Source organism: Chelonoidis abingdonii, chromosome 17, assembly GCF_003597395.2.
Source record: "Chelonoidis abingdonii isolate Lonesome George chromosome 17, CheloAbing_2.0, whole genome shotgun sequence".
In the NCBI taxonomy this organism is placed as follows: Eukaryota; Metazoa; Chordata; order Testudines; family Testudinidae; genus Chelonoidis; species Chelonoidis abingdonii.
Window position 1 is genome coordinate 41,142,982 of NC_133785.1, and position 22,915 is coordinate 41,165,896.

Genomic DNA, 22,915 nt, shown 5'->3' on the forward strand with positions numbered 1-22,915 from the left:
CCAACCCAGCACCCAGGCCCCATCCTCCCCGGCCCCCTGCACCTCCCCCTCGACCCAGTGCCCAGGCCCCGTCCTGCCCGGACCCCTGCCCTTCCCCCATTCCCAGTGCCAAGGTCCCTCCCTCCTCAGCCCCCTGGCCCCCCCGCAGCACCCAGACACCCTCTCTTCCCCCCACGGGGGTCGCTGTCAGGACAGGGGCCGGGGCTTGTGGCCGGCAGACGTACCTCAATGCAGAGACAGGGCTGCAGGAACTCGTAGGGCAGCACAATGCTGTGACCCCCAGACACCAGCGCCTGCAGCAGGGAAGGAGGTGCGTGAGGATGGCAGAGCTGGGCCAGGCCCCCAAGGGACACTGCTGTGCCTGGCCCAGTCCAGGCAGGGACCCTGAGTGCTCCCTTGGCACCCCCAGGTACGGCCGGGCTCCCCGCTGGGAGGGCAGTGTTGGAGGTGTCCCATGACCATCAGCTGCTGGGGCCTGGCCCCTGGGGCCAGCCACCCCCGCCTGGCATGGGGGAAGCCCCTGGGGCCAAGCTCCTCACCTGTCGGGGGAAGGGGGTGCGCAGCTCCTCGCACTCCAGGGCCAGCTGGTGGCACAGCCGCACGGTCAGGGCAGGGCCCTTGGGCACCGACACCTCAATGGCCCGGGCCTCCGGGTGCCAAGCGTAGCTGAACTCGGGGCCTACAGAGGCAGAAAAGGCAGGGGATGGGCATCCCGAACCCAGATGCCCAGGGAGCCCTGACTGACACCAGCAGCACAACAGCCAGTGGGCAGCAGCGGCTGGGCCAAGCCCAGCTCAGCATCAGGCCCATGCTGCCTTGGGTGCCAGAGCCAGCCCCAGAGCCGGGCCAGCCCCAGAGCCGGGCTGCCTTGGGTGCCAGAGCCAGCCCCAGAGCCGGGCCAGCCCCAGAGCCGGGCTGCCTTGGGTGCCAGAGCCAGCCCCAGAGCCGGGCCAGCCCCAGAGCCGGGCTGCCTTGGGTGCCAGAGCCAGCCCCAGAGCCGGGCCAGCCCCAGAGCCGGGCTGCCTTGGGTGCCAGAGCCAGCCCCAGAGCCGGGCCAGCCCCAGAGCCGGGCTGCCTTGGGTGCCAGAGCCAGCCCCAGAGCCGGGCCAGCCCCAGAGCCGGGCTGCCTTGGGTGCCAGAGCCAGCCCCAGAGCCGGGCCAGCCCCAGAGCCGGGCTGCCTTGGGTGCCAGAGCCAGCCCCAGAGCCGGGCCAGCCCCAGAGCCGGGCTGCCTTGGGTGCCAGAGCCAGCCCCAGAGCCGGGCCAGCCCCAGAGCCGGGCTGCCTTGGGTGCCAGAGCCAGCCCCAGAGCCGGGCCAGCCCCAGAGCCGGGCTGCCTTGGGTGCCAGAGCCAGCCCCAGAGCCGGGCCAGCCCCAGAGCCGGGCTGCCTTGGGTGCCAGAGCCAGCCCCAGAGCCGGGCCAGCCCCAGAGCCGGGCTGCCTTGGGTGCCAGAGCCAGCCTCAGAGCCGGGCCAGCCCCAGAGCCGGGCTGCCTTGGGTGCCAGAGCCAGCCCCAGAGCCGGGCCAGCCCCAGAGCCGGGCTGCCTCGGGCCCCAAGGCACAGCACAGCAGCCCCAGAAAGATCTCACAGACCCCCCAGGGTCCCCCATGAACCCCCCACAGCTCCACCCCATGATCCTCCACAGCAACCCTTAGAGACAGACCTCACAGCCCCTCTCCGCCAAGTCTCTGCGGGGAGGTGGGATTTCCAGCCCCCGAGGAGGGAGACACCTCCCCCACCTTGTCTCACCTGCTGGCTCTGCAGGGACCAGGTGGCTCTGGTTGAGACTCAGCCCCCGGTCAGGGACAGTGCCAAGCGAGACCAGAACACGGCGCCCGCTCTCCACCGGGAAACAGTCAAACTGCACCTGCCACTGCGGGGAGACCACAGGGTCAGCCCCCGCGAGACCCACCCAAAACCCCCGCCCTGCCGCTGCCCCACAAGCCCCCCACCTCCAGAGCTCCCCCTTCTTCAGCCCTGCGACCCCCTGCGGCTGCCCCACAAGCCCCCCACCTCCAGAACTCCCCCTTCCCCTGCCTTGCAAGCCCCCTTCTGCTGCCCCACAAGCTCCCCACTTCCAGCCTCCTCCTTCCCTCACCCTGTGAGCCCCCCTGCCACTGCCCCACAAGCCCTCTGCCTCCAGAACTCCCCCTTCCCCTGCCCTGCAAGCCCCCTGCTGCTGCCCCACAAGCCTCCTGCCTCCAGATCCTCTCCCTCCCCCCACCCTGAGCCCCGCTCCACTGCCTCACAAGCCCCCTGCCTCCAGAGCCTCCCCCTGCCCCCACCCTGTGAGTCCCGCTGCCTCTGCCCCATGAGTCCCCCACTTCCAGAGCCTCCCCCTTTCCTCACCCTGCGAGTCCCCCTGCCTCTGCCCCACGATCCCCTCTTCCCCCACCCAACACTGCCATGGGAGCCCCCCCACCATCCCCTGCCCCCTCCTTGTCCCCTGGTGCAGACCCCATGAGCAGGTACGGCCCCTAGGACACAAGGCCCTGGGATCAGCATGGTGCCAGCCAAGCCTGCCCAGCTCCCTGCAGCAGGAGCCAGGAGCCCTGGGTGCGGTCTGCACTGACTCACCAGGGAGCCTGCAGCCTCTGGGTGCTGCCTCCAGACTTGCAGCCAGCTGGCCCTGTTGGAGCCCAGCACCAGGAAATCCAGCTGCAGCCCACTGACACTCCCCAGCCCTGGGGGAGAGAGAAAGGGTGAGCCCCAAATTCACAGCAGGCCCTACCAAGGGCCCCTCTGCAGCACCCCACCTCCTGGGGAAGCTGCCCAGCCCCCACCGCAGCCAGCCCTATGAGTCCCCCACCCCGGGGTCATTCCCAGGAATTCTGTTGGTGCCCCTAGCCTGAAGGGGGGCTCAGAAAAGGCCCAATCTCCATGGCTACAGGGCCAAGCAGCGCCTCAGGAACCCACTCTAAAACGGGGTGCAGATGAGGCCGCCCCACCTACCTGCGGTGTGCAGGGCCAGGCGCACGCGCACGCACGGCTGGCAGTTGCGGGAGGCCTGGCATAGCCGGGCTGTGCTCAGAGCTAGGGCTGGCGGGGACAGGGCTGCTCCATCCTGCTCCTTCTGATGGCATCGGGGCCTGGGGAGGGCACTGTCCGCTGGAGGAGAGGAGAGGAGTTAAAGGCAGCCAGGCCCCATCCGGGCCCTCCCAGTGGACTGCGGGGCTGCCTCCCAGCCCTCTCCGTGGCATGTGCCCATCACCATGCCCGCCGAGCAGGGATCTCCTGGTCACTTACACTCCCCAGCGCTCTGCATTCCAGACACATGGGGCAACTCCAGTGTGACGAAGTGGGAATGTTCTTAATGTTTTCTCTGAATACTGTGTGGGTGCCTCAGTTTCCCCTATGCCTTTCTTAAGGATCTAGGTGGTGGGATCAGGGTGTGTGATTGTGGCAGAGCCCTAGAGGGCCAGTGTGATGGTGTCTGCACAGAGAATGGCCGACACCCTGTCTCCTGGCAACTGGTGGCCTGAGCCTCTCCCCGCAAGGTGCCAACTGAAGTTGTTGGAGAACAAAGAGATCCGGGTGCCTTCTGGCCCAGGACAGAGACAAAGGCCAGAGGAGGGGCTGGAGGGGGTTTCAGTTTGAGGCTGGCTGGGGAAATGGAGGGAGGCCCAGACGTGCTCTGGCCTCCCTGGCCACAAAATGGTCCTGACTGAAGGGTCCTGTTCTCTGGACCTACAAGCTCTGTTTTAGACCATGTTCCTGTCGTCTAATAAACCTGCTGTTTCCCCGCCTGGCTGAGAGTCCCGTCTGCCTGCGGAGTGGCGGGGCAGGGCCCTCTGGCTGCCCCAGGACCCCACCCAGCGACTCGCTGCGGGAAGCGCACGGAGGGGCAGGGGATGCTGGATGCTCTGAGCTCAGACCCAGGAAGGTGGAAGCTGTGGGAGCATCTTGCCCTGAGGACAGTCTGCTCAGAGCGCAGAGGCTCCCCCAGAGTCCTGCCCGGCTTCATAGGGAGCAGTGCCAGCATCGCCCGGGGCCCCTGGGGCAGAGCCAGCATCGCCCACCGGCTTCATAGGGAGCAGAGCCAGCATCGCCTGGGGACTCCATGACACCCAGCCTTGCAAGTCCCCCGCTGGGGCCCTCCCCTGGGGTACCACTCCACCCCCACAGTACAGGGACCCTGGCGCTGCACTGAGGTCAGCACTGACAGTGAGGCAAGAGCACCCCCGCTGAGTCCCCCCCCCGCAGCCTGGCAGCCCCCCTGCCCCACAGCCCGGCACCCCCTAGTGCAGCACTGACTACATGGGAGCTGGCACCATCACTGAATGCAGCCCCTGGTTTTCCTTGGCGGAGTCCCAGTATGGCCCCATCCCACCGCACCCCAGCTCGGCAGAGTTGTGACCCAGCCCCAGGTGGAAGGAGGGAGGGACTGAGCAGTGCTGCCCCCTAGCGCCCCAGCTGCCCCCTGCCTGCCCCATAGCCAGCACCACTAACAACGCGGATTTACTTACCCCTGACTTTGCAGGCCTGTGAGCAAAGGACAAGGAGCCATGTTAGTGCAGGAGGCCTTGGCCAACAGGTCCAGCCCCCCCCCCCCCCGCCAGCAGTCCCCTGCACCCCATTCCCTGATGGCCCCCCGACCCCACCCCACCTCAACCCCAGCAGCCCAGAGGGGCAGAGCCACCCCCACTATCCTGGCTGCCCCCGGCACCCAGAGCCACCCCCTCCCTCCACTGCCCCACAGTGCCCCCATGACTATTATGTTCAGGGAAGCGGCAGTGGTTTATCTGCACTCCCAGCAGACTCCCCTGGCTATGCAGTGCAGGGCTGAGACTGGGGCTGGGGGTTCACCCAGAGCAGCAGCACATGCCTGGCCCGCAGGTAGACACTGGGCTGTGGGAATACAGGCCTGCAGCAGACCTGGGTGAAGGACAGCTCTCCATGCAGGCGGGATGTCAGCGTGAGTGACAAGCCCCAGGACCGTGGGCTCAGGAGAAGCGGGCACTGGGGTCCCTCCAGCAGTGACTCGCGGAAGTACCAGGTTACCGTATATTTGGGTTGGGGGGAAGTGAGCAGAATCAGGCAGGGTGCAACCAATAACGGACTAGGGAAGAGACTGCTCTCCTGGCCTTAGCCAAGGTCTGACCTTGGCCGGGCCACCCCCAGTTTGCTAAGGGGGTAAGATATGAACTTGTGCAGCATCCAGTGCTAATACCTGCCTGCCCACACCGGAGCGACCGTCATGGGTCGAGGCAGCCCAGGGTTAGCACCTGGATGTGGGGAACTGCTTTTACGGAGCCACATTTCATAAGAACATAAGAATGGCCGTACCAGGTCAGACTAAAGGCCCATCCAGCCTAGTATCCTGTCTACCGACAGTGACCAATGTCGGGTGCCCCAGAGGGAGTGAAGCTAACAGGTAATGATCCAGTGATCTCTCTCCTGCCATCCATCTCCACCCTCTGACAAACAGAGGCTAAGGACACCAATCCTTACCCATCCTGGCTAATAGCCATTAATGGACTTAACCTCCATGAATTTATCCAGTTCTCTTTTAAACCCTGTTATAGTCCCAGCCTTCACAACCTCCTCAGGCAAGGAGTTCCATAGGTTGACTGTGCGCTGCGTGAAGAAGAACTTCCTTTTATTTGTTTTAAACCTGCCATCCATTAATTTCATTTGGTGGCCCCTAGTTCTTATATTATGGGAATAAGTAAATAACTTTTCCTTATCCACTTTCTCCACTTCACTCATGACTGTATAGACCTCTATCATATCCCCCCTTAGTCTCCTCTTTTCCAAGCTGAAGAGGCCTAGCCTCTTTAATCTCTCCTCATATGGGACCCTCTCCAAACCCCTAATCATTTTAGTTGCCCTTCTCTGAACCTCTTCTAGTGCCAGTGTATCTTTTTTGAAGTGAGGAGACCACATCTGCACACAGTATTCGAGATGTGGTGTATCATGGATTTATATAAGGGCAATAAGATATTCTCTGTCTTATTCTCTATCCCTTTTAATCCTGTTTGCTTACATCCTGTTTGCTTTTTTGACTGCTTCTGCACAGTTGTGGACGTCTTCAGAGAACCATCTACCATGACTACAAAACTTCTTCCTGACTATTTTAGCAAATTAGCCCCATCATATTGTAGTGTAGTTGGGGTTATTTTTCTAATGTGCGTACTTTACATTTATTCACATTTAAATTTCATTTGCCTTTTGTTGCCCAAACATTTAGTTTGTGAGATCTTTTTGAAGTCTCACAACTGATTTGGTCTTATCTATCTTGAGTGGTTTAGTATCATCTGCAATTTTGCCACCTCACTGTTTACCCCTTTCTCCAGAATGTATGAATAATTGAATAGGATTGGTCCTAGGACTGACCCTTGGGAACACCACTAGTTTCCCTCTCCATTCTGAGAATTTACCATTAATTCCTACCCTTTGTTCCCTGTCTTTTAGCCAGTTCTCAATCCATGAAAGGACCTTCCCTTTTATCCCATGACAGCTTAATTTACGTAAGAGCCTTTGGAGAGGACCTTGTCAAAGGCTTTCTGAAATCTAAGTACACCATGTCCACTGGATCCCCTTGTCCACATGCTTGTGACCCTTCAAAGAACTCTAATATATTAGTGACATGATTTCCCTTTACAGAAACATGTGACTATTGCTCACAGGTTATGGTTTTCTATGTGTCTGACAATTTATCCTTAACTATTGTTTCGACTAATTTGCCCGGTACGATGTTAGACTTACCGGTCTGTAATTGCCGGGATCACCTCTAGAGCCCTTTTTAATATTTGTGTTACATTAGCTAACTTCTAGTCATTGGGTACCAAAGCCGATTTAAGGAAGGTTACAAACCTTAGTTAATGTTCCGACTTCACATTTGAGTTCTTTCAGAACTCTTGGGTGAATGCCATCTGGTCCGGTGACTTGTTAATGTTAAGTTTATCAATTAATTCTAAAACCACCTCTAGTGACACTTCATCTGTGACAGTTCCTCAGATTTGTCACCTAGAAAGCCAGCTCAGGTGTGGAATCTCCTAACATCCTCAGCTGTGAAGACTGAAGCAAAGAATCCATTTAGTTTCTCCGCAATGATTTATCGTCTTTAAGCGCTCCTTTTGTATCTCAATCGTCAAGGCCCCACTGGTTGTTTAGCAGCTGCCTGCTTCTGATGTACTTAAAAACATTTGTTGTTACCTTTGGAGTTTTTGGCAGCCGTTCTTCAAACTCCTCTTTGGCTTTTCTTATTACACTCTTGCACTTAAGCTGGCAGCATTTATGCTCCTTTCTATTTGCCTCATAGGATTTGACTTCCACTTTTTAAAGGAAGTCTTTTCTCTCTCACTGCTTCTTTTACATGGTTGTTAAGCCACGGTGGATCTTTTAGTTCTTTTTACTGTGTTTTTTAATTTGGGGTATACATTGAAGTTGGGCCTCTATTATGTATCTTTAAAAAGCGTCCATGCAGCTTGCAGGGATTTCACTTTAGTCACTGTACCTTTTAACTTTTGTTTAACTAACCCCTTTTTTGCATAGTTCCCCCTTTTGGAATAATGCCACAGTGTTGGGCTGTTGAGGTGTTTCTTCCCACCACAGGGATGTTGAATGCTATTGTATTATGGTCACTATTTCCAAGCGGTCCTGTTATAGTATTTCGAGCGACTAAAACACCATTCAGCCTCAGAGTGAATCAGAGTCTTGTAGTTAAATGATCATCGTCGCAACACCCTGCGCACAGTCATTCAAGTGAGGAGCCCCCAGCGGACCCTGCGGTGCCCAGGCGGGCCACCCCAGCTGCTTTCTGGACTGATGCTCAAGCTAATGGGCCCTTCGCACCTCTAACTCCAGCCTGCACCCCAGACAGGATCACTGCCCTCTGTCCATGGGTCCATGCAGGCACCTATGGCCCTTCTGCCACCCAGCTGCTGGGCAGACGGCCAGGGACTGCAGCAAAGGCTGGCTGTGGGTGAGGGGCAGGCTGAGAACTGAGCAGGCAGAGGACAGCCGGGAACCCAGAGCCAGGCTGCACATAACCTGTGATCTCTTGCCAGAGGATGTTGTGAGGCCAATACTATAACAGGTTCAAAAATGAACTAGAGAAGTTCATGGAGGATAGGACCATCAATGGCTATTAGCCAGGATGGGCTGGAGGGTGTCCCTAGCCTTGGTTTGCCAGAAGCTGGGAATGGGCAACAGGGGATGATCACTTGATGTTCCCTGTTCTGTCATTCCCTCTGAGGCACCTGGCATGGGTCACAATTGGAAGAACAGGATACTGGGCTGGAATGACCTTTAGTCTGATCCAGTATGGCCACTCTTATGTTCTTATGCACAGTCAGCCACAGAGCCAGAAACAGACACATGCCCCCTGGAAGCCCCCCCAGAGAATAGTGCTAAACGCTGTAGATGACACTAAACTGGGAGGAGTGGTAGATACGCTGAGAGGTAGAGATAGGATACAGAGGGGCCTAGACAAATTAGAGGACTGGGCAAAAGAAATTTGTTGAGGTTCAACAAGGACAAGTGCAGAGTCCTCCATTTAGGACGGAAAGAATCCCATTCACTGTTACAGACTAGGAACCAAATGGCTAGACAGCAGTTCTGCAGAAAAGGACCTACGGGTTACAGTGGACGAGAAGCGGATATGAGTCAGCAGTGTGCCTTGTTGCCAAGAGAGGCTAATGGCTTTTGGGCTGTATAAGTAGGGGCATTGCCAAGAGATCGAGGGACATGATCATTCCCTCTATTCAACATTGGTGAAGCCTATCGGATACTGTGTCCAGTTGTGGGTCCCATGCTACAAGAAGGATGTGGAAAAATTGGAAGAGTCCAGCGAGGGCAACAAAAATGCTTAGGGGGCTGGAGCACATGACTTATGAGGAGAGCGAGGGAACTGGGATTTTTGTCTGCAGAAGAAAAGTGAGGGGGATTTGATAGCTGCTTTCAACTACCTGAAAGGGGGTTCCAAAGAGGATGGATCTAGACTGTTCTCAGTGGTACCTGATGACAGAACAAGGAGTAATGGTCTCAAGTTGCAGTGGGGGAGGTTAAGTTGGATATTAGGGAAAACTTTTTCACTAGGAGAGTGGTGAAGCACTGGAATGGGTTCCCTAGGGAAGTGGTGGTATCTTCTTCCTTAGAGGTTTTTAAGGTCAGGCTTGACAAAGCCCTGGCTGGGATGATTTAGTTGGGGTTGGTCCTGCTTTGAGCAGGGGGTTGGACTAGATACCTCCTGAGGTCCCTTCCAACCCTGATATTCTATGATTCTATGACAGGTTTCGGAGCAGTAGCCATGATAGCCTGTATCAGCAAAAACAATGAGGAGTCCTTGTGGCACCTTAGAGACTAACACATTTATTTGAGCATAAGCTTTTGCGTAGAGGCTGTCCACGTATCTATACAGGGGACACCATCATAGGACTTAATCACATCAGCCACACCATCTGGGGCTTGTTCACCTGCACATCTACCAATGTGATATGTGCCAGCAATGCCCCTCTGCCATGTACATTGGCCAAACCGGACAGTCTCTACGCAAATCAGATGTCAAGAATTATAACATTCAAAAACTAGTCGGAGAACACTTCAATCTCCCTGGTCATTCTATTATAGACCAAAAAGTCGCAATTATTCAACAAAAAAATTAAAAAACAGACTCTAACAAGAAACTGCAGAATTGGAATTAATTTGCAAACTGGACACCATTAAATTAGGCTTGAATAAAGACTAGGCGTGGATGGGTCATTACACAAAGTAAAACTATTTTTGCACGTTAATTTTTTCCCCTACTGTTACTCACACCTTCTTGTCTACTGTTGGAAATGGGCCATCCTGATTATCACTGCAAAAGTTTTGTTTCCCCTGCTGATAATTGCCCAGCTTAACTGATTAGTCTCTTCATAGTTAGTATGGCAACCCACACTTTTTCATGTTCTCTGTGTATATATCTATCTTCCTACTGTATGTTCCAATCCTCGCATCTGATGAAGTGGGCTGTAGCCCACGAAAGCTTGTGCTCAGATAAACGTCTTCGTCTCTAAGGTACAACAAGGACTCCTCGTTCTTTTTACCTGTAGTGAGGAATCCATCCCCTCCCTCACATAGGGACCCCAGGGAATCCACCTCTCTTTTCCCCCCTCCCCAGCAGTAGCCAGCACCAGCTGCTCCCAGCAGGAACAGGAGCCTCCCTGGCATTTCTGGAATGCTCCCCTGGCCCCAGCAGTAGGTGCCTGGCTCACGCACAGCCCTGCCCACACACTGATTCTGCTCCCCGCGTAATCACAGGCACCCTCATTCTTCACATAAGTGCCCCTGAGCTTGCTCTTGGCTTCAAGGATTCCATGTGGCAGTAAGTTCCACTGGCTAATTACGTCCAGTGTAAAGAAGAGGTTCCTTTCCTCCATTTTAACCTGCTGCCCACGTTTCAGTCCTATGTCCCCAGGCCAGCAGGGACCATGGGATCCCCTAGTCTGGCCCCGTGTGCAGCCCAGGGCAGAGACCTGCCCGCTGTAACCCCTCGAGCAGAGCTGTTAGCAAACCCCCCCTCCTCACTGAACCACAGCCAGGGATGGAGAATCCTCCACCCCCCTGTCCCAGGAAACAGTTCTAATTCCTCTCCCTGTCCAAAATTAGCACCCAAATTTGTCTGGCATCAGCCTCCAGCCCCAGGGCCGGGTTACCCCTTCGCTGCTGGAGCCAAGAGCCCCTTGCCCACTCTTTGTTTCTGTGGGGCACGGCCAGGCTGGGCTCACTCACCCTGGCCCAGCTGGTAGGGGAGCTAATCAGACCGAGCCCCTTGCTGCAGGGCAGGTTTCTAACCCTGCAATGCAGAACTGACCTCTGCCCTGGCCCAAAAGAGATTAATGGCCGTGGCTCCCTCCCCCTCCAGGTTTTGTCCTAGTCTCATTTTGCGCCGTTTCTTGCTAGCTGCTGGACCAGCCATTTCTTCATCATTACACAGCCCGGCTAGTTACTGCACCTGCCACCCAAACAACCCCGTTCTCTTCACTCCTGCTACCGACCCAGCCCTGGGGGCTCGGCCACACGGAACACAAAGCACCGGGCCCGGCCCCAGCTCACCCAGACTCCATTTACACCTGCCGCACCCAGGTGGGGTCAGGCCGGGCCCAACGGCGGCCTAGCGCCCTACAACCGCGCTCCCCAGGGGGGCGCCCCCCATTCCCACCCGGTTCGCTTGTGCCCAGTTCCCAAAGCGCCCCCGACCGGGGCACCGGCCCAGCCACGGCTGATTCTAGTCCGGCTCCCGGGGAGAGCCCGGCCAGCGAGCGGGGCACGGAGCTGCCCGACCCGCCGCCTCCCCGCCGGAGTCCCCGTCTGCCCCGGTCCCTCGCCTCTGGGTGCCCGCCCGGGGCTCTGGGAGCGGGTAGGTGCCGAGATGACCCCCCCGGCTCCGGCTCCGGCCCCGGGACCCCGCAGCCCCCAACCCGGTCCTTACGAAGTTGGCAGTGACGCGGGGGCGCGGCGCTCCGACCGGGCGTGCCAGCAGCAGGACGGCGGCCAGCAGCATGGAGCGGGGGTGCGGGGCCGCGCGATCAGCGGACTGGCGCTCATGGCTGGCGCACGGACCGGCCAGGCCGGTCTCCGCTTCTCGCCCGCCTCGCTTCATCATTCGCGGGGCGGGCGGGGCGAAGCCACCCGGACTCCGCCCCGCGCAGCTCCAGCATCCGGGCTCTGCTCTCGGCTTGATCAGGGGGCGCCCCACGCGCCTCCGCCAGTTGCTGGTGCCAAGGTACCTGGCGGGCGCACCAGGTGCGGCGGGGTAATGGGCGGCAGGATTGGAGCTGCCGCGCTGGCCCTGGGAGGAGGTCCACGATGGGACCTGACGGGGCAGGGGGTGCCCAGGCGAGGGGTGCCGAGACTCTGCTACTCACCTGGCAGGGGGCACAGACTTGTGCAGGGGTGCACCACCACAAGAAAGCGCGGGGTGGTACTACTGCCAGAGCATGCCCCAAGAAACCCCCCAGCAAGCAGGGCAACTAACACTGGGGCGCCTGGTACACTCCAGGAGACAACATATGGGAGGGCGCGCTCCCCACGAGGGAGCCGCGGTTTCGCCAAGCTCAGTACATGTGATGGGAAATTATTCGCCAGCAGCCCGCGGGCATCCAGTCAGGCCTGGGACAGAGGCTGCTGCCCCTGTAAAGCTTCCCTGGTCACTCCTACCTTACTGCCGGTCCACGCAGAGCTGCCTCCCCGCAGCTACCTGTCTCCCCGCTAGTCCCCCACAGCAGGCGCTGCGACCTGAAAGCTCCTGTCTCCCAGCTCTGCCCCGCAGGCGCTGCGGACAGACGCTCCCTGAAAGCTCCTGCTCTCGATCCGCATGCGTACCCAGCGACAGTGGTATGGGAACTACAGGCGTGTGTTTTGAACCTGGGTTTCCACGCTTCCTGTGAAGACTTGCAGCAGCCTTGGGCCGACGCCAGACCAGAAAACCACGCGCGGGCAGCACGTGCGGCGGCAGCTGCTCCTCACGTGGCGGCTGGGCTCGTGTCTGGGGGGAAGAGGTTCCTGCTGGCGTGGCAGCCCAAGGCTCAGCACGCCGGGCACAGAGATGGCGAAGAGCCCGTGTTTGAAGAGAACAGCTAGCCTCAGCTATTCAGTTATGTGGGAAAGTTTTGTATATTTGGTATGAGCCAGGCGCTGTTCAGTTTCCCATCTGCTGCCTATGTTGAGGGCAGGGGGAGGGCTGTGTGTCTCTGGGGGCAGGCTAGCGAAGAAGGGAGGATGTTCAGTCGCGCCTGGACTTTAATGCCCCATCAGTGTGCATGAGGAAGCCAGGGAATCCAGCACTTAGCAACCCAACCCAGGATGGGACCAGGACTCTCCCAGCTCGGGAAAGAGGAGGTAAGAACTGGCTGCGGGTGGGGGGCGGGGGCCCCCGGAGTCGGCAGTGGTGATCGGAGACGGGAGCAGAGTTGGAACCACGGGGGTTCTCTACGCTTGGCTGGGCTTGGGGGAACCGTCCTTTTCTTTTGCTTCCAGGGCTGCTGCGCTAGGTTCAGCGGGATGATGAACCAGGTAGGGCCCGTCTGGCCTGTGTCTTGCTGGCGCGGTGGCAGAGGGGGCTGCTCTTAGGGTACTCTGAGTCTCTGCCTGGCTCTGTCCTCAGGGGGACCCGCTGGGCAGAGCTCGTTGGGGCCAGAGCAGTTGGATGAGTCTGTGCCTTGAGGTGGGCCCTTGCGGGCTCTGGCTCCATGCAGGGGCCAACATAGCTGGTCCCAGCCCATGGGTCTGCAAGATGGGCAACAGCAAGACATGACAGGAAGGGACCCTCAAGGTGATTCAGACACAGGTATCAGGTGTCCTGCCCAGTTGTTGGGCACAAGCAGTGCATGGCACCAAGGGCAGAACATGCCTCCATCCCCCCCCACCCACTCCAGGCACCACCCAAAGACTGCCCCTAAGCAGGGCACCCAGCACACACTGGTATGTCCTCCTCTACCCAGGCCCTGGCCTCTTCATCTGGCTGTCACTATGTTGCAGCCTCAGATCAGACACTTATCCCAGGCCCCCGGGCACTACCTCTAATGGTTGCTGAAACGGCTTATCCCTCGCCCAGCGACTGGCAGACAGGCGGCCCATAGCAAGCGGGCAGTGAACAGGCAGCCTTTGGCTGGGCACCCAGCCGTTTTAGCTTCTTCCGGGCTGTAATCACTTGGGCTAGTGGCAGGGTGACAACCCGGTGGTACGAGCAGGCTCTCTCTATTCAGGGGACCAGCCTGTGCCAGCACCTGCTCTGCCAGGCCACCCACCAGCAGGGCAAACAGCATCTGAAAGGCTGGCCAGGGGTCAGTCATGGGGAGAGCACCTTGCAGCCATGGCTGGCTTTCAGGAGGGCAATAGGCATCCTCTCTAAGAGTGTCATGATGGCGGTTGCGATGATCTCTTCTTTTCTCCCCGCTGCCCCCCACAGCAGGCGCTGCCCCCTGAAAGCTCCCTGTCTCCCCGCTGCCCCCCACAGCAGGCGCTGCCCCCTGAAAGCTCCCTGTCTCCCCGCTGCCCCCCACAGCAGGCGCTGCCCCCTGAAAGCTCCCTGTCTCCCCGCTGCCCCCCACAGCAGGCGCTGCCCCCTGAAAGCTCCCTGTCTCCCCGCTGCCCCCCACAGCAGGCGCTGCCCCCTGAAAGCTCCCTGTCTCCCCGCTGCCCCCCACAGCAGGCGCTGCCCCCTGAAAGCTCCCTGTCTCCCCGCTGCCCCCGCCGCAGGGTAATGGGAACACGGCGGTTGACCTGGTTTCTTTCACGCTTCCTGTGAGACTGCAGCAGCCTGCACCGAACCCACGCAGCGGGCAGCACGTGCGGCGGCAGCCTGCTCCTCACGTGGCGGCTGGGCTCGGTCTGGGGGGGAGGTCCTGCTGGTGGCAGCCCAAGGCTCAGCACGCCCGGGCACAGAGATGGCAGAAGAGCCCCGTGTTTGAAAGCGAACAGCCTAGCCCTCAGCATCACTTAGTGGGAAGTTTGTAATATTGGTATGAAGCCAGCGCGCCTCAGTTTCCCCTCTGCTGCCTTGTTGCAGGGAGGGGGAGGGCTGTGTGCTCTGGGGCAGGCTAGCAGACAGAGGGAGGGTGTCACGTCGCCGCCTGGACTTTAATGCCCCCATCAGTGGAGCATGAGGAAGCCAACGGGGAATCCAGCACCTAGCAACCACAACCCCAGAGGGACCAGGACTCTCCCCAGCTCGGGAAGAGGAGGTTAAGCACTGGCTGCGGGTGGGGGGCGCCCCCCGGAGTCCGGCAGGGGATCAGAGAGACGGGAGGCAGAGTGGGAACCCACGGGGGTCTCTACAGCTTGGCTGGGCTCTGGGGGAACCGTCCTTTCTTTGGGCTCCCCAGGGCTGCCTGCGCTAGGTTCAGGGGACTGATGAACCAGGCTAGGCCCACGCTGCCTGTGTCTCTGCTGGCGCTGGCAGAGGGGGGCTGCTCCTTAGGGTACTCTGAGTCTCTGCCTGGCTCTGTCTCAGGGGGACCCGCTGGGCAGAGCTCGTGGGCCAGAGCAGTGGGATGGAGCCGAGGCCTGAGTGGGACCCCTGGGGCTCTGGCCCACTGCAGGGGGCCCACATAGCTGGTCCCAAAGCCCATGGGTCTGCAAGATGGGCACACAGCAAGACACTGACAGGAAGGGACCCCTCCAAGGGTGGCATCAGACACAGGATCAGGTCCTGCCCCCAGGGGCACAAGCAGATGCCATGGCACCAAGGCAGAACCATGCTCCATCACCCCACCCCACCCCCACTCCCAGGCACCACCCAAAGAACTGCCCCCTAAGGCAGGGCCACCCAGCACCACAACTGGTATGTCCCTCCTCACCCAGGCCCTGCCACCTCTTCTCTGGCCTGTCACTATGGTGCAGCCTCAGATCAGGACCACCTTACTCCCCAGGCCCCCGAGGCACTACCTCTAATGGCTGCTGAAACAGGCTCTCCCTCGCCCCAGCGACTGGGAGGACAGGCAGAGCCCATAGCAAAGGGGCAGGAACAGGCAGCCTTGGGCTGGGCACCCAAGCCGTTAGCTTCTCCGGCTGTATCACTGAGGCTACTGGCAGGTGCACAACCGGTGGTACGAGCAGGCCTCTCTCTTCAGGGTGAACCAGCCTGTGCCCAGCACCCTGCCCTGCAGCCACCCCACCAGGCCAGGGCCCAACACAGCATCTGAAAGGCTGGCCAGGGTCCAGGCATGGGGACAGGAGCCACCTGCAGCCATGGCTGGCTTTCAGGAGGGGCAATAGGCTCCTCTCTCAGAGGTCATAGATGGCGGCTGGGAGGCCAAAGCCACGTTGGGGGGAAGGGCAGATCAGCAGGGGTCTGTCATCCCCAGGGTTTCTGGGGATCCGACAGCAGCACAGACTGGGGGGGGGGGGGGGAGCTAAGGGACACAAATCAACCCAGGGCAGTGAGCCTATCTGCCCTTTCCCCATGCCCGGCAGACAGTCTGGAGGCTGCATGCTCAGCAACGTTGCTCTTTATTTCATCCTTTTGGGTCACTCATGCAGGAGAAGCAGCTTGTGCCAGCGCTGGGGGCAAGGGCAGCAGCCCAGCCCCTCCCGCAGCAAGCGACACCGGGGGTGCCGGCCTGACCCCCCTCTGCCCCAGCCCAGCCCCTCTCGCAGCAAGTGGCATCGGCCCAACCCCCCTCGGCCCCAGCCCAGCCCCTTTCGCAGCAAGTGGCACCAGCCCGACCCCCCTCTGCCCCAGCCCAGCCCCTCTCGCAGCAAGTGGCACCAGCCCAACCCCCTCTGCCCCAGCCCAGCCCCTCTCGCAGCAAGCGGCGCCGGCCCGACCCCCCTCGGCCCCAGCCCAGCCCCTCTCGCAGCAAGCGACACCGGGGGTGCTGGCCCAACCCCCCTCTGCCCCAGCCCAGCTCCTCTCGCAGCAAGTGGCACCAGCCCGACCCCCCTCTGCCCCAGCCCAGCCCTCTTGCAGCAAGCGACACTGGGGGTGCTGGGCCAACCCCCCTCTGCCCCAGCCCAGCCCCTCTCGCAGCAAGCGACACCGGGGGTGCCAGCCTGACCCCCCTCTGCCCCAGCCCAGCCCCTCTCGCAGCAAGTGACACCGGGGGTGCTGGCCCGACCCCCCTCTGCCCCCGCCCAGCCCCCCTCATAGCAAGTGACACTATGAGGGGGGCTGGGCCGACCCCCCTTGGCCCCAGCCCAGCCCCTCGCAGCAAGTGACACCGGGGGTGCTGGCCCAACCCCCCTCGGCCCCAGCCCAGCCCCTCTCACAGCAAGCGGCACCGGCCCGACCCCCCTCGACCCCAGCGCCACCCCTCTCGCAGCAAGCAGCACTGGGGGCACCGCCCCTCTCGCAGCAAGCGGCACCGGGGGCTGGGAGGCACCTGGCCTGAGACCACGGACTCTCTGGTGACCTGGAGCCAGGCAGAGGCATGGAATTCACCCAGCTGCAGGGGAAGCGAAGGCCCTGCCTGCCTCCAGGGCAATCTGGGCAGGACACTGGTGCAGACTGGGCCTCAGACACAGACATTGGCCCAGCACAGCACAAGCCACTGTGGGAGCGGGCAGCACCACACCAACCACCGTCTGCAGCCCTGGGGCTGTGCCATGTTGTCAGACTTCAGCACAGAGGCACTGGGGTCAGGGCACGTTTCTGCTCCATGAAATGGGGAGATCAGTAAGGGCTGGTGGCTGCCCCCAGGCCACTCCCATCATGCATGCCCCTCTCATCCCAGCCAACCAGAGCCACGTGCTGCCAGGGGACTTCTGGTGAAGGTACCCTGGTGATATCAGAAGCTGCCCTCCTACCCAGCCCTGGCCACCAGCCACTGAAGAACATTCAGTCACTGCCAGCCAGGGCTAGGGTTGGAGGAACCCTGAGCACACTCCGGCTGGGTGCCTGGCAGGGTAGCCCAGCCTACAGGGAGCTTTCAGTGTTTAGCAGCAGAGCGGCCCAAAAATGGGGACCCCACCGTGGTGCCATCCAGCCCCCCCACCCCCAGTCCCTCTTCATTTCTTCTTCTTCTCCTGCGTGCTGGTGAACCAGGAGTCCAGGAGCTTCTTGCTGTAGTAGAGCTGCCAGCCGTGCACCTGCACCGCCACCACCACCAGCAGGTACATGACGGAGACGGCGGAAAAGCCGAAGATGAAGCGGTAGGCCTTGCCATGGCGGTAGAGCTGCTGTGCCATGGGGAACATCTCCATGCTGCCGTAGATGAGGGGTGCCACCGAGAACAGGCCTGTGCTGATCATGGACAGCACCAGGTAGCTGATGTTGTTGCGGGGGAAGGACATGAGGCCGAAGAGAGAAGGGATGATGCTGAGCAGGTAGGGGTACTCCCACTGGTAGGGCATAGCCACCTGGTCATGGGGCAGCAGCTTCAGGTGACCCACACACATCTGGGCCAGGAGCAGCAGCCAGATGGCCACCTGCATGTAGATCAGCTTCTTTATCTCGGACTTCAGGGCCACACTGTGGAGAGGGAGAAAGCCAAGCTCAGGGTAGCACTTCGGTGGGCTCCCTAGCTTTGCCTAAGCAGGAGGGGCAGGAGGGACTCTGAGGCAGCAGAGATCTGTGGGCAGAGCCTGAAGCCTGCCTGAACCCAGGACCCCAACAGAGCAAGGCTGCCCCCTGCCAGCCAAAGCCACAAGCAGGAACACCCCTGACAGGGGCAGGGCACCAGCCTGCAATGCTCACTCTGGTGGGAACTGCTCGTGATCCAGAGCTGATGTGCACAGCCCCTTTGGCTTTCCCCTGGGCTGGGCGAGGAGAAGGCTGCACTGCAGCGTAACAGACCTGCCCTGGACACCCCCACTCTGCCCTGGCTTGGACTTTCAGGTCAGACAGGTGCAGCGACCCTTGAATCCCAGCACACGGTGCCCTGGGGACAGACATACTCCAGGGAATGCCCAGCCATTCACAGACACCAGCTCAGTCCAGCTCACTGGGCAGGGACCCAGAATGGGGACCGGAGGTTCCATGGGCTCAACCCAGCCTGCACTCGGACCTACCTCATCTGGTAATGGGAGGCCACCCTCTCGCGATGCTGGTAGTCACTGCCATCAGTGCCCTCAGCCCGGGGGCCCGCACGGGAGGCCATGGTGCTAGGCAGCCCAAGCCCTGCCAGAGAGACGGGCAGGGTGAGCAGGGGGACATGCTGCCATTCGGGGTGTGGACACCAGTACCCACAGGAGCACTGCGACCCTGTGGAAACATGGCAGGAATCCCAGGCAGGCCCAGCCGGGCACCACCAGTGAAAGCGCATGGGATTACACAGATCATGTGACTGCGGGCAGCCACCCTGCCATAGCTGGGGATCCCCTCCCCCAGCCGACCCTCCCCCCCCACACCCTGTAGGTGGGGATCCGCAGCAAGCCAGCCCCAGGAAGAGGGGCGGGTACACCACCTCCTAGACCCATTCCAGTGCTTCACCACCCTCTGAGTGAAAAGTTTTCCTAATTATCCAACCTAAACCTCCCCTCACTGCAACTTGAGTACCATTTACTTCCTTGTTCTCTCAGGTTACCACGAGAACAGCTGAGCTCTCATCTCTTTTGGAACCCCCTTCGTAGTTGTAAAGCAGTTTTCTCAAATCCCCCTCATCCTTCTCTCTGTCAGACTAAATATCCCGTTCCCTCGCCTTCTCCTATTAAGTCATGTGCTCCAGCCCCTAAGCTATTTTTGTTGCCCTCCGCTGTGACTCTTTTCCAATTTTCAATCATTCTTTGTAGTGTGGGGCCCAAAACTGGACACTGTATCCAGATGAGGCCTCATCCAATGTTGAATAGAGGGATATGATCGCGTCTCTATTATCTGCTTGCAATTGCCCCTACTTTATACAGTCCAAAATTCAATTAGCCTTTCTTGGCAACAAGGGCACACTTGCTGACTCATATATCCAGCTTTCTCGTCCACTGTAACCCTAGGTCCTTTTCTGGCCAGATGCCTGCCTAGTCATTCGGTCTCCTAGTCGTCTGTAACAAGTGTAATGGGATTCTTTCCGTCCTAATGGAGCTCTGCACTTGGTCTTGTTGAACCTTCATCAGGTTTCTTTTGGCCCAACCTCTAATTTGTTCTAGGTCTAGAGTCTTAATTTATCACTATTATTAAGGTTTTTAGCATGCCAGTCATATATTTTTAGTGTCTTTAGAGGCTCTTTCTAGTTGTTCTATAATTATAACTAATATATGTTTGTATGTAAAGTTTAATAATGTTTTAAAATGTTTAAGAAACTTAATTTAATTAGATGAAATGCAGCGCTCACCAGACAGTTGGCCAGGACCCGGGCAGTGATGTGCACTGAAAATCCAGCTTGTGTGCACCACTTCAGCACCCGTGCCATTTAGGTTTGCCTTACCCTTTCCCTAGTGCATGACGGTTAAAGCCAAGTGGCTGTTACTTTAGGCGGTGGTAGCACCCATTGTTCTCTCTCTGCAAAGTGCGGAAGCCCCCCCCCCTCCCCGCATAAAACAAATTTTGCCCGGCAAGTGGTAGAGTGAATCGCAACTTTATTTGGCGGGGCGCTCTCCTGCTGACTAATGCTACGCCACTTCCGTGGGTGTGGAAGTATTTTGCGAACAAAAGTACGGCAAAAGCGCGTTTGCCTTCACGCTGAGTCTAGGTGTAGCGACACGGCCGTGTCCCTACAGCTGTGCGGCTGTGCACCAAGCCCAGAGGTGGCCGTTTGTGGCAGCGGAGGGGACGAGCACAGCACACCTGGCCGTGTGCAGGCTCGGCACCTGCACCGCATTGGCACCAGCTCCCTGGCAGGGACTCGCCCCTCGCTCTCCCCCTGGGCATGGCGGAGGACACGCCCCTCGGGCCACGCCCTCGCTCCTCCCCTGCTGCGTCCCGGCCTTGGAGGCAGAGCCATAGATCGGTGCCGCCGCCCAGCGTGAGGTAACTAGAGTTGCCTCTCGGCAAGAAGGCCCGACGAGACCTTAGAGTTCAGACAGAGGCTGGGCGCTCCTCCTGGCAGTGTGGCAGGGGGCTGTGGGGCGGGGCTCAGGTCCTGGGGATCCACCCGGGGTGGGAGGGCCCCACCGGGTGGGAGGGTCGGGGGATCCATCGGTGTGAGGTTCGGCTGGGGAGGATCCAGCCACGGTTGTGGGAGCGGGTTCCCCAGCTAGGGGTGCGGGGGTCGGGATCGGCGGTGGGGGGTCCGCAGCACGCTTTGGTGGGGGGTCTCCCAGTCGTTGTGATCGCGGGGGCCCAGCACGGGTGTGTGGGGCGGCCCGCTAGGGGGGGTGAGGTAGGGGATCCCCAGCACGGGGGTGGGTGAGTGTGCTGGGGGGGTGTATCCCAGCTACGCGTGGCTGTGGGGGGGGGGGTCGGCTGGGGGAGGGGATCCAGCTACGGTGATGGTGTGTGGGGATGGGCAATCCCCAGCCACGGGTGTGCGTTGTGGGGGGCGTCGCTGGTTGGGGGGGGGGATCCCAGCCTACGGGGTGTTAGGGGGGAGGTGGTGGGGAGATCCCAAGCCTACGGGGTATTGTGGGGGGGTAGGGTCGGCTGGGGGATCCTCTCAGCCACGGGCTTTGTGGTGGGGGAGGTGGCTGGGGGATCCCCAGCCACGGGGTGTGGTGGGGTAGGGTGGCTGGGGGGATCCCCAGTCCATGGTGGTGTGGGGAGGTGATCCCGTGGGTGGGGGGGAGTCTGGGGAATCCCCAGCTCGGGGTGTGGGGGTGGGGATACGCATGGGTCGGCTGGGGGTCGGTGGGGGATCCCAGCTACGGGGTGTAGGGGAGGTCGCGGGGTTAGGAGATCCCCAGCTAGGGTTCGGTGGGGAGTCGGTGGGGGAGGGGATTCCCCAGCCACGTGTGTGGCGTGGGGGAGAGGTCGGCTGGGGGATCCCCAGCACGGTGTGTGGTGGGGGTGCGGTTGTAGGGGATCCCCAGCCACGGGTGTGTGTGGGGGACGCTGGGGGATCCCCAGCTACGGGGTTGTGGGGGAGGGTGGCTGGGTGGAGGGGAATCCCAGCCACGGGTGTTGGGGCCGGGGGATCCACTAGGGTGGCTGGAGGAGGGGATCCCGACGGGTGTGGGGGGTGAGTTCGGTCGGCCACTGCGGGTTGTGGGAGGATCCCCAGCACTGGTGGGGTTTGTGGCGGGTGAGGGATCCCAGTCTACGGGTGTGGGAGGCGGTCGGCTGGGGGAGTATCCCCAAACGGTGGCTGTGTGTGGAGGTCGGCGGGGGAGGGATCCCCAGCCTACGGGGTCAGCGGGGGGGAGGGTCGGCTGGGGGGGATCCCAGCATCGGGTGTGTGGGGGGAGGATCCCCAGCTACGGGTGTGGGGGGGGCGGGTGGTGAGGAGGGGATCCGCCAGCCATACTGGTGGGGGGAGGTCGCAAGACGGGGTGTCAGTGACGGGGTCGTGGGGGGACGCACGTGGTGTGGCTGGGGAGGGGATCCCCAGCTACGTGGGATGTGGGGGGAGGTTCCGGCTGGGGAGGGGATCCCCAGCTACGGGGTGTAGTGGGGGGCGGATCGGCTGGGGCCAGCAGGGGTGATCGCTGGGGCAGGTCTACCCCGCAGTGGTGTGGGGGGGGGTTTAGGTGGGGGAGGGGATACCCCAGCTAGGAGGTGTGGGGGGGAGGGTTGCTGGGGGAGGGGTTATCCCAGCTAACGGGTGTGTGGTAGAGGGGAGGTCGGCTGGGGGGGATCCATGCACAGTGTGTGGGGAGGGTCGGCTGGTTTTTCGGGAGGTGAATTCCCAGCCACGGTGTCGTGTGCTGTGGGAGGGTCTGCTGGGGAGGATCCCAGCCAAGTGGGTGATGGGTGGGATGGTCGGTCTGGGGCGGAGGTGATCCCTAGCCAAGGCGGGGTCGAAGTACTGTGGGGGGGGGAAGGTCGGCTGGGGGAGGGATCACGCCGCTACCTGAGGGTGTGGGGGGGGGAGCGTCGGGTGGGGTGGGGGATCCCCAGGCCTAAGGTTGTGGGGGGGTGGGTCTGATCTGGTGGAGGGTTCCCAAGCGTATGGCAGGGTGGCTTTGCCCGCAGTACATTGATGCTTGTGTAATCTCCACTGCGCTTTCACTTGGTGGTGTCCCTTGCTCCGGGTCCTGCCTGGTCTGCATGTTTCCACAGGGGTCGCAGTGCTCCTGTGGTTGGTATTTTTTGTGTCACACCCCGAATTTGGCAGCAGTTGCCCCCTGCTCACCCTGCCCTGTCTCTCTGGCGGGGTCTTGGCTGAGCCTAAGCACATGCCTCCCGTGCGGGCCCCCGGGTGAGGCACTGATGCAGTGACTCCAGCTCGCGAGAGGGTTGGGCCTCCCATTACCAGATGAGGTGGTCCGGTGCAGGCTGGAATGGTTGAGCCCATGGAACCTCCGGGTCCCATTCTGGGTCCAAATATGTGGCTGCCCAGTGAGCTGGACTGAGCTAGGTGTCTGTGAATGGCTGGGCATTCCCTGGATTATGTCTGTCCCCGAGTTGCACCGTTGTGTGGGTTCAGGGTCGCTGCACCTGTCTGACCTGAAAGTCAAGCCCGGCG

General features: G+C 60.3%; 2 protein-coding genes across 2 annotated transcripts in view; both read right to left on the minus strand.

Annotated features, from left to right (window-relative positions):
* The window catches only part of IL17RE (interleukin 17 receptor E), a 31,592-nt gene extending 20,006 nt beyond the window's left edge, over positions 1-11,586 (minus strand). Inside the window, exons 1-7 of the mRNA XM_032789879.1 lie at positions 11,416-11,586; positions 4,466-4,481; positions 2,952-3,107; positions 2,577-2,683; positions 1,749-1,872; positions 540-679; positions 225-293 (exon numbers count right to left, since the gene is read on the minus strand). Coding sequence (XP_032645770.1) covers positions 225-293; positions 540-679; positions 1,749-1,872; positions 2,577-2,683; positions 2,952-3,107; positions 4,466-4,481; positions 11,416-11,586 — 783 coding nt within the window. The remainder of the gene's footprint in view (positions 1-224; positions 294-539; positions 680-1,748; positions 1,873-2,576; positions 2,684-2,951; positions 3,108-4,465; positions 4,482-11,415) is intronic.
* Positions 11,587-16,663: 5,077 nt separating this feature from the next.
* On the minus strand, positions 16,664-18,718 carry JAGN1 (jagunal vesicle mediated transporter 1). Its single transcript, XM_032789877.2, has 2 exons — positions 18,435-18,718; positions 16,664-17,895 (listed from the first exon to the last, which is right to left on the minus strand). The coding sequence occupies exons 1-2, from the start codon at positions 18,686-18,688 to the stop codon at positions 17,433-17,435; spliced, it is 717 nt and encodes a 238-aa protein (XP_032645768.1). The 5' UTR covers positions 18,689-18,718; the 3' UTR covers positions 16,664-17,432.
* Positions 18,719-22,915: the final 4,197 nt, after the last annotated feature.

Excerpts from the sequence above, each read along its gene's own strand:
- JAGN1 (XM_032789877.2), bottom strand. The coding sequence starts at position 18,688 with ATGCGCTTTCACTGGTGGTGCCCGGCTGGGCCTGCCTGGGATTCCTGC. Across the intron at positions 17,896-18,434 it reads GCCTCCCATTACCAGATGAG|TGTGGCCCTGAAGTCCGAGA; the intron begins GTAGGTCCGAGT and ends CCCTCTCCACAG.